The sequence below is a fragment of the Taurulus bubalis genome (genome assembly GCF_910589615.1).
Source record: "Taurulus bubalis genome assembly, chromosome: 5".
Lineage (NCBI taxonomy): Eukaryota > Metazoa > Chordata > Actinopteri > Perciformes > Cottidae > Taurulus > Taurulus bubalis.
Window position 1 is genome coordinate 13,166,686 of NC_136593.1, and position 10,774 is coordinate 13,177,459.

Here is a 10,774-nt window from a genome sequence, read left to right on the forward strand (position 1 = left end):
GTCGGCTTTTCAGCGTGTGAACAAAGGATTTTGTGCAGGATGTTTAACCTTTTACTGGAAATAGTTAAACTCTTAAATAGTAGAAATAATTAAGTGTCACTCAGAATGTGGTGTTTTTTGTGGTGTGGGACACTGAGTTCTGTCGAGTGTTGTGTAACAATTGTGGTTCCAAGCCACACCTTTCCACGCCTCCTCATACGCAGAGCAGGGCTCGCACATAAAACTGAGTTGCCAGCAGCTATGGAATAAATGATCAACGGGACAGGACAAGTATCAGACTCTACTGAAAGATGCTGTGGACAATATTCTTAATTCTCAATGGACTACTTATACTAGTTTTCCTTTACTCCACCCGCACAAGGTAAAGACATGTATTAATATGTTGATAATTGCAGATATGAGATTGTGAACAAAGGTGCATTTTAGCGATTGTTATTCTAAATGTCTGCAAAATACTGCAAAAACAAACCTACTGTAATTTAGAAAAGCTTTACTTTTTTCTAAAGTATATTTAATGTTACTTAAAAACATGAATGCATAGTAATTCTATTAGAATACCTCTTATTTCATAATATTATCTGACTGTATGTTTAATCAATGCTGATTCTCTGCAATTAGTTACCCAAAAACCCCATCAGAGAAAACACTCAAAATGATTCTTATGGTTTACACTGTGGCCTTTGTTTCAACCTCATGATAGTGAACTCCCATGACATAACTTCATCTTGCCTCCAAACCTGTTAGTTTAGATTCATGAGCGAGAGCTAGATAAACTACTCATATTGACAGTGTCGGCTTAAAGGTCAGAGAAAAGGAAAGTGAAAAGCATCGGTTGCTCTATCTCAAGCTAGGGCCCCTAACCTTAACCGCTCCAGTGGGTCAAGACTTTCCTGAAAAAAAAAAAAAAAAAAAAGTTTCCTTATACTTCACAGGCGGAAAAATGAGCCTCCTCTGGACAAAGGCTTCTTTCCGTGGTTGGGGCACGCTCTTGAGTTTGGAAAAGATTCTGCAAAGTTTTTGTCCCGGATGAAAGACAGACATGGCGATATTTTCACAGTAAGTTCTGATTAAGACTGTGTAGGCACATTTGCCTGCCAGATAGGAACAACAAATGAATATGTAATGGTTTGAGAAAAAATGTTCAAAGATGTTTTTGCATTCCAGAGCAGGAAGTCTGTCAGCTAATCAGATGTATGATCTGAAATGCAAATCCGGTTTTCACATGACCGCAACAAACTATTCATTTTAACAAGACATCATTATGCATGTGTCGTATAAATGGCAGTAGTCGCCATTTATACTTTTAATCTGAATATAGCTGAAATGAGTTATGCAGAGGCTGCTGCAACTCATTATTATTCCAATGTAGAACATAATGTTTCACTGAATATCTTCGAGCAAAACACTGACCATTCCACATAACTTGAAATTAAAGACACATTATTTTTGCATAGAAAAAACCCTATTAAAAAAATAGATATCAAACTAAAATGATGTCCTTTCAGGTCTGTGTTGCTGGTAATTACGTGACGGTGCTGTTGGATCCACACTCTTTTGATGCCGTGATGAACGACACAGACTTCACCTGCAACAGAGACCAGCTCATGAAAAGGGTCTTCAGTCTGCAGCTGCCGAGTATCACACCTAGAGTCGAGAGAAAGTGGATGGAACAGTAAGGAATGCATCTTTCAGACAGACAGTTATGGTTCACAAAATGAGAAGAGAAACTCTGATTTAAATGCAGATTGCAAATCTCAATATCTTTTTATTATTTCCTCAGGCATTTTCAAGATGTCAGTCTCTTCAAGCTCAGCAGCTCCATGAGCACTCACCTTCAGAACCTGCTGCTGAATGACCAGAACGACTGCAGCCCCTTAGAGTGGAGACAGGATGGACTCTTTAGCCTTTGTTACAGCCTACTCTTCAGGTAACGCACAGTGTGTTAAACTCTGCAACCTTCTGTAAATCAAATGATGTCATTGTTTATACTACCAGGAGAGAAAGACGGGAAGATATTCAACTGTATTGTTGTACCTCAGGGCCGGATATCTTACATTGTTTGAGAGGAGCGACAATGTATCCGCAGTCTACAAAGAATTTCGCAAGTTTGACGATCTTCTCACCAAATTGGCTCGAGGCTCACTCAAGCGAGGTAAGCCGAACAATAGCGATTGAAAGTCAAGTTATTTTATTTTTGCTTTCCTTTCTGACTCCATATGTGTACACCCAGTAAGTATGACATGATGTTGGGTCTTCACCAGGGGAAACCAAAACCGCTGACTCATGCCGGGTTCGACTGTGGGAGCTGCTGTCCCCAAACTGTCTGAACGGAGGGTCGGGGTCAAGCTCTTGGCAGCAGAGCTACCATGGCTTCCTGCAGGACGAGGGAGTCGATGCAGAAATGCAGAAAAGAGCTTTGCTGTTGCAGCTGTGGGCCACACAGGTGAGAGCTGGTTTCATTGTATTTTTCTCTCCCACACACAAATCTTAAACATACAAGTCTCAAACACACACAAGGCCACGCATCGATGCCAAAACATACAAACCTTCCACGCCCATACTTCATGGTTTAGATCCGCTCTGCATGCTCAGGCTGCAGTTACTCAGAGCTGCCTGCCTCAACCTGCAACTCATAGTGGAGTTTTCATTGTTGTGGTAATGTGAATCAGTTTCCATGACACCTTATCTGGTTTGAGGTTTCATAATTAAGTACGTGAGAGTACATTGAATAAGAGAACTGCGTTAGTCAGCTGGAGTTGCTTCCTCTTTTTCTTTGGTTCTATTTCCGAAGGCCGTCATAGGCAGAATTTGTGCTGTCGATCAGGTTTTTTACTTAGCTTAGCTTCACACCTCACATACATGAATCCTCTTTTCGAGTATTATTCACCACTATTAACAACAGGTGTGAATACAGAAATGTTGCTTCCTCAAACTCACCAGTTCAGACACGTTCTGAGCAACATGGTGTAATTGCGCTCTGCTGCCAGATGGGAGAGATAGCAAGCTATTTGCTTGTCCTAGTGTCTGCTGTTCATCTATGCTTCATTTGAGCTGTAATAGCTTCAGCCCTCTATTTACCTGCCAGTCTCACTGAATCAATAATTGTTCATCCAGTAACACAGAGAAACCTTTGCCACTCCACCCACTACAGGCTCTGAAAGATGCTCTGCCGGTTTGGGAGAGACCGCTATTCCCCCAGCATGTGTATTTGTACTTTATCATGTCTGCTGGGATATTGGAGCACACACTCTCAGTCTGGGAAGAAAACTGGAGCACCACTGCAGAGAATAAGAGGCATTAGATGCGAGTCCAGTGGGACGTGCCAGAGTGAATGTGGCTTATACATGTGTTACAGGCAATGCTGGGATTTCCCCAAAGCCACCCACTAGTTACATTACATTTCATAGTTCATCCTGAGCTGTTTTTTTTCCCGTTTTTAAACAATCATTGTTATTGTTATTGACTGAAACATTTATAGACTGAAATTAATATATTACTTACTTTACTTTTAAAGGAAATGGTGATTTAATGTGTTGAGGTGTCTGTACACTCTCACACATGTATTTTAATGTAAAAATAATTCATTAGTTATAGTGAGTCATACACTCGCAGCTTTTCTGCCAGTGAATCAAGTTATATTCTAAATAAATTGTTTGACAATTTAGGAAATATGCCGAATCAAGAGTTGCTAAGTGTTCAAGGAGGAAATGTAACCCACTCTCATGTCTATGCGCTAAATATGAAACCGGAGCCAGCAGTTTGTTCGTTCAGTTTAGCATTAACACTGAAAACAGGGTAAAACAGCAAGGATGGTCTTGTACGAAATAACAAAAACTGCCTTCCAGCACTTCTAAAATGTACCAACCAACATGTTATAGCTTGTTTGTTTAATCTGTACAAAAAGTGTAAAAACGGCAACTACAGTAATTACATATTGAGTGTTTAGACGTGCAAGTGGTATTTCCTCTAACTCTCGAAAGATATTTCTCAAAATGCTGAACTATTCCTTTAAAAAACCCCATCCTGGGTTTAGGTTACCAGGCTCATATCATTATCTGAGGTATTAATCGTCTGAACCCCAGAGCCCCCCAAAATGGGGGCTCAGCCCTTCGTCGAACCTCTTCGTCGGTCTCCCAAGCCCTACGAGTCTAAATAGCCTCTGGTGTCATACAGCAAAAAAAAATCGGCACATCCTGGCCTTACAAGTCAATATAAGTCAATTGTTCATGTTACTATTCCACAATAAATATGAACATAAACCATAAGTATGACTCGAAGGAACTCAAGAGTGACTTGGGAAAGGACCCCGAGTTTTGGAAATATGCCATTTCATATTGATAGCATGAAGCTACACAGGATACCATACAGTTTTGGAATCCTTGGAGCCTACTGAATTAACCAATAATACAAAATCCACTGAGAAACCAACCTTCGTCATGATATGTACAACATTGCCATTTATGTCCTGCAAAGAAAAAGAAAAAATGACTTACTTATGGCTGAAGTAAGATTTATCAGGCCTTGTTTGGATCCCTTAGCTTGCTCTCAGTCTGCTGCACATGGCTAGAGTGAAGCAAAGACCACTCAGGGACCAGGCAGGGAGTGGGAACTTTCAGTGTTGGCCGAGTTAGACACGATCGCTCCAAAATCCTGAACTAAAATAATTATAAAAAATACTTAACTTCACTCACCAAACCCAAACTTCGCACATATACTCCTAACATATAGAGCTGTGATGAACTTATATTATATATATATATATATATATATATATATATATATATATATATATTTATATATATATATATATATATATATATATATATATATATATAAATAATCACAAAGGTTTTCTGTATATTATAGCTTTTTAAATTATTCAAATAGATCTTGGGGTTTAGGAGATATTCAGTATTTAGTAGAATGTAAACCATTCGCAATTTTCTCCATTAAATTGTCTGGGCTTATGTTGACCTGACGATCTAAGAGGGCATAAAGTCACCGTGCTGCCCCTTAAGTCACTTTTGGGCATTGCCCTAGCTGTCAATGGGGAGCTGACCTGAGGTGTGTAGAGGTTAGACAGATCCCTTAACCCATAACAATTACTGCCTGACAGGCTCAGGTGTCTCTTCTCGAGAGGCTGACATCAGTGTCTACAACGTGTGTGGACTGATTCAACATCTCCTCCTCACATCAGTCATATTCAGACAGCAGCATTACCGAGAGCTCCATGTCGGGTCTCTCCATATTAAATGTATTGTATGTCCACTGATACAAAATGTAAGTTTTTTTTTATAAAAAGCTGTTTATGCTAAGTTGAGTGTTTTCCTTTTAGTGCAATGCTGGACCTGCTGCCTTTTGGCTCCTTGGCTTCCTGCTCACTCACCCTGAGGCCATGAAAGCTGTTAAATCAGAGATCAGAGGCCTTACTCGCCCCGACACCACCCTGCAGCATTCTGCCATCACCCTGCTGGAAACACACAGCACACCTGTGCTTGGTACGCAACAGCTGCTAGCAGCCCCTCACTCTGATAACGAGAGGTTTAGCCATTCCAGTAAAATGTAATAAATTAAGGGTCATTTGACTTGTTGATATGAACAAGATAAGTGCAGCATAATGAAACAATGACAGTGATAATAAAAGTTTGACCTTTTGATTCAATTAAATTATGATTGTGTTTCCATATATTCAATTTCCGTGCAAATGTTTGTACCTCTCCAAATTACGCCCGAGAGCTGATTTAACTCACACTGACACCCCTCTGACATCATCCACTCTGCTGTCCTTTCCATTCTGCAGATAGCGTTCTGAGCGAGACCCTACGGCTCACCGCTGCGGTAATGATACGCAGAGAGGTGGTGCAGGACAAGATCCTGCACATGGCCAGTGGAAAGGATTACCACCTCAGACAGGGGGACAGAGTTTGTCTGTTCCCCTTCCTCAGCCCTCAAATGGACCCACAGATACACCAAGAGCCACAGGTACTTTACTTTTATGTGTACTAAGAGCTATCACTTAACATGAAGTGGTGTTAGAAGCCTCCACCGTCATAATACACATACTTGTGTACCTCCATTGTGATATTTCGAAGCCATATTGTGGAGCACAAAGCAATCTCGAGGAGCCAGGATTAAGCAATGTGATTTAAATTACTAACAGAATGCATCCTTTGGGATGAGCTGCTAACTGCCTACACATGAAACAAGTAGGAGTTGACGAGCAAGAGGGCGAGATCAATTCCCAATGTTCATTCGGTTTATTTGTCTCCAATGGTTAGAGGTGATAATTACATATTGGGTAAGTTTGTACGCACATTTTTTTGTTTTCTTAAAAGGTACTTTCATATTATTTGTTAACAAGAAATAGAGCAAGAGACATAGAATGAAACCCATTTACAAGATATTATAATGTATACATTTTCTTGTCTCCTCTTAACAGATTTTCAAGTATGACCGCTTCTTAAATGAGGTTGGGTCTTCACCAGGGGAAAATAGGACAGTGAAGGATAAATTCTACAAAGATGGAAAAGTACTGAAGTACTACACTATGCCCTGGGGTGCAGGGAGTAGCATCTGTGTCGGGAAAGACTTTGCTGTTGCAGCCATTAAACAGTGAGTATAAAAACCCACTGTTTTTCAATCTCTTTATCTTTCAATGATGCATTGGTGGTTTTAAAATGATAGATTAATGATCAAAGAATTTCCTGCAATTTCACCCTAATTACAGGAGCAGCATAAGTATATCTCCGCATAACATTTCCTCAATTTTTTTTTTCAATCTTGCTTCCTTTTCTTGTCATTATTAGCAACACACTGTAATATAATAATCGGTTATACTCTGTAATGAACTGCAGGGTTCAACGATAAGGATGACCCGCTTACCCTGGGCAAGTAAAATGCCACATCAGGCTGGTAAATCTTCCAAGTCACTTTGCTTGATCGAGCAAGTGGTGAAACATAATTAAACACATTTTTTTCCAGAGCTGATGATGGCTGTAGCTAAAAAAAGAGTCACCTCGCCCCCTTTTCCTCTCTGGTGAGAGCCTTACATGTGCATTAACAATAGAGCACTTGCGAGAAAATGGCGGCCAGTTAAGACATTTTATGAACTGAAGTGTCAGCGAGCATTTCAAGTCTCCTGGAAACCTGAGTTGAATAGCGTTAGATAAACAAAACTCCAGATTCTTGCATAAAGATTAAACATGGTAACTATCTTTAGACTTTGTTATTTGATAACCGCTAATAAATAAAATAGAATAACTTGTATCTTTAGGGGCAAGTATAAAATGATTGTGGTAATAATGGACTGTCATTTGGGAGAGCGTATCTTTTTCTGACATCAGATCTAGTAGCAAAGGTTAAAGGTCAATCCTTGTAATGCATAGCACACACAAAAGAGCGGGTATTTTTTTAGGCTATTTATTTCAGATTGGTCGATTTACTTAATGTGATTTTCACATCATTTGTGCATTTAACTGAATGAGGGAAACCTAATGTTATTATTGGCTTACAAGTTGTGTTTATCAGTCGGTGTCCTAAACTGCTTTTGCTTCCTGTTTCTGTAGATTTGTGTTCTTGCTCTTGACCTGTCTTGACCTGGATATGTGTGACCCAGAGGCTAAACTGCCACCAGTTAATCCCAATCGCTACGGCTTTGGGATGCTCCAGCCGGACGGAGATTTGCAGGTCCGATTCAGACTGAAGAGAACACTGCGTGAATTGTGACAGAATAATTTGATTAACTGTATATAATTGTAAAATTTTTCATTGATAAATCATTTGTTTTATGTATTGCAGCACTTTTTTTTTTTTTACCATTTTATATTTACTCCGTAAATCTATAGATCATATTTAACTTGTTTATTAATATTTTCAATAAAAAAGATACTGACATAATCTACTTGTTTATTTTTGACTCAATACTTTGGGCAACACCTAGCTGAACATTCGTAGGCTTTTAAGTCCTCCGTCACTCAGAAAACTCACTTAAAATGTGAGTTTTAAATGTTTTTCACAACTAGTTTGGAAGCACCACAGTCCTGTTTGCAGCTTATAGAAATGTGGAACTTGCAACCTCCAGCTCACATAATAATAATAGTGATAATAATTACAAAAATACTAAATTAGATTTGTATAGTGCTGTTTTTTAAGAACTCAAGTTGGTGAAGGGCTTTGAACATGAAGACCAGGATGTTAATAGTTGATCAGCTGGGAGACAAGAAGCCAGTGGAGGTTTTTGAGGAGTGATATGTAATATGGTGCCAGGATTTGGTGTGGCTTAGAAGTCTGGCGGATGCTTTCTGGATCAGGTGGAGTCTGTTGATGGAGCTAGAGCACTGATACCACAGAGGAGCGTGTTGCAATAATCAAGACGGGAGAGAATATAGGCATGAATCAATGTTTCAGCGGCTGGACATGCGAGAGAAGGCCTGGATCATAGCAATATTACAAAGGTGCTCAAAGGATCATTTTCGAAGGTGGAAGAAAGAGGATTTGATCATTACAAATACACTGAAAATAGATTTGAAGAATGAGTGGGATGGGGCTCAATCCCTTGGTTGGTAATCACTAGACTAAATTATCCAACTGTATAGTTAACTCTATCTCCTGCTACAACAGTCTAATGCTATGTATATTGTATCACTCACAAATGCCATTTCCAGCAGAATGAGTACATTTCTTATTGGTACATTAGGTACTTTCAATTTGTATGATTTTTAATGCAGGACTTTTACTTCTACTGGAGTATTTTCCCTCTAATGTAATGTAGGGGATCTGACTACTTCTTCTACCACTGTGCATATGTGGAAATAAGAGGAGAGTAAACCCAGCTATCCTCATCATATTAATTAAGCAGCATTAAATATTTTTATCCAAATATGTACCATCGTGTACCATCGGTTCTCGTTGTTGGCTCTGTGCCTTCAGACCGTACGATCATATATTTACTCATTCATCTTTTATGTGCACTCTCGTCACATGGTGCTTCTATCTCACAGTACACCCCGGCCTGAACTGTGCCCATGAGTGTTTTTATTGATACGTGCAGTAGCGGCGCTGAAAGAGTTAATCAGACGTGGAAGACAGCGCTGAGCTGCCATGGATCCACTTTCGGAGAGATGCGGCGCCTCCTCACGTATCTGACTGGGAAACACAGGTAGTCTGTCCGAATGGGCTCTGGGCATACTTGTTGATCTTCGAGGCGAAGCACTGGCGCGATATGCGGAGCAGGAAACCGGCGGGGAGGCAGTAAATCGTGCCGAGGATCTCTCTGCCATGTCGGAGGCAGAGGAGGGGGAAATGGATTGGGTTAGACCATGGCAATAGTAAACCAATAACGTCGCCTCCTTTTTTTTTAAATGCTACTGCTTCATCGCCGTCAGTGCCAGCGGATTGATTGTTCACACATCGTATACGTGCTGCTTTGATTCCGAGCAAGATGGCAACAACTCACTACGGTATTTTTTTAAAGCTTATTTGACTTTGAATCATATGCAACCTATCAACTGTAATAGATTATCAGTGGCTTACAGGGGATACTCATTGAAACTGCACCAATATGGAGCAGGGAGCCTTTGACAAACAGGGAAATGCTTAACGATGGGGGATTTGTATTCACAGCATTGCAATTGTAGATGATTAAACATCACAATGATCGTATTCTTATTCTGACCTTATTATTAATGCGCACAACAATACAGTGTGAAGTCAGGGATGAATAATGCCGTTTAGGCTTAATGCTAAATTATTGTATCGAGGCATTGACTTAAGGAGAAAACAGGAGGGTGGAGGCTTCTTCAAATTAACATTTATTTGTACTGCTTCCCCGCAGCCTGTTAGTGCATGTGCAAAAACCGGCATAACAATGTCTCCATCCTCCATTATACAGCCCGTGTTCATTTTTTTTATTTTGTATGTGCTTTGTACTGTATGTTGACATACTGCTCGGCCCTAATTGTGTTTGTGAAGTGTTAGAAACTTTGTGTGACAGCTATCAATGATCACATCTGCAGGCCCAGAGGTGTTGTTGGGTTTCCATGCTCTCATCACACAGACATAAACTCAATTAACAGCTTGTACAAATGCGCGACTCGTCAGAGGTGGAGGATACAACGTTGGACATCTTTTGTCAGGCAATGATACAGGCTATGCATGTTCTCCTCAGTGTCAGCCTGCCTTCCTCAAGGGAGCTCGCCATGATGTAGGGAGTGAACAGCGCTTCCTGGTGTTTCAGCACCATCGGAGTGGACAGCGCTCACTTTGTACACTGTGGTGTTCTGCGTCCCCACCCGCAGGGCGTCACATGAGCGGTGATCAACCAAATACTATAAATATTGTATTAATGATAATAATATTGTGTCAGTCCCCATAGAGATGTCTCCAACAAATAGGTCAGTGCAAGTTCGTTCTAAAGTTATCAAGGGAAGTATTCAACAAGGTGCTATTCATGGTAATGTGTTTCTTCTTTGCCTCAAATATAAATGTGTGAATCTGCAAACTGTTGGTGTGAGTCATCTCAAGAACCCGCATATTATGTGTATTGTTGATTCAAGACATGTATCTGAGTCTGATGGTATATTTATTTATTTTTGACTAAATAATTAACAAATTTAAAAAAAAGATAATAATGCCCAAAGATAATAATATATATTAATAGATTTGTTTCTCTATCATTGGTCTTTTTAAAACAGCTTATTTCCCAACCAGTTCAATTCCCTACTGGTTTTAAATGTTTTTCCAATTTTAGTGGGAAATTACATTCAATTAAGTTTTT

At 39.9% G+C, this 10,774-nt stretch overlaps 1 protein-coding gene across 1 annotated transcript; it reads left to right on the plus strand.

The window, feature by feature from the left end:
- The first annotated feature begins 257 nt into the window (after nt 1-257).
- Nucleotides 258-7,890, plus strand: ptgis (prostaglandin I2 (prostacyclin) synthase). Its single transcript, XM_079218544.1, has 10 exons — nt 258-361; nt 933-1,056; nt 1,506-1,672; nt 1,781-1,927; nt 2,040-2,152; nt 2,262-2,443; nt 5,336-5,498; nt 5,801-5,982; nt 6,440-6,612; nt 7,566-7,890. Exons 1-10 carry the CDS (start codon nt 291-293, stop codon nt 7,723-7,725), a joined length of 1,482 nt encoding a protein of 493 aa, XP_079074670.1. The 5' UTR covers nt 258-290; the 3' UTR covers nt 7,726-7,890.
- The last annotated feature ends 2,884 nt before the right edge of the window (nt 7,891-10,774 follow it).

Coding starts and splice junctions, on each gene's coding strand:
- ptgis (XM_079218544.1), top strand. CDS start 291: ATGCTGTGGACAATATTCTTAATTCTCAATGGACTACTTATACTAGTT. Junction 1,057..1,505: donor GACATGGCGATATTTTCACA/GTAAGTTCTGAT, acceptor ATGTCCTTTCAG/GTCTGTGTTGCTGGTAATTA. Junction 2,153..2,261: donor TCGAGGCTCACTCAAGCGAG/GTAAGCCGAACA, acceptor GGTCTTCACCAG/GGGAAACCAAAACCGCTGAC.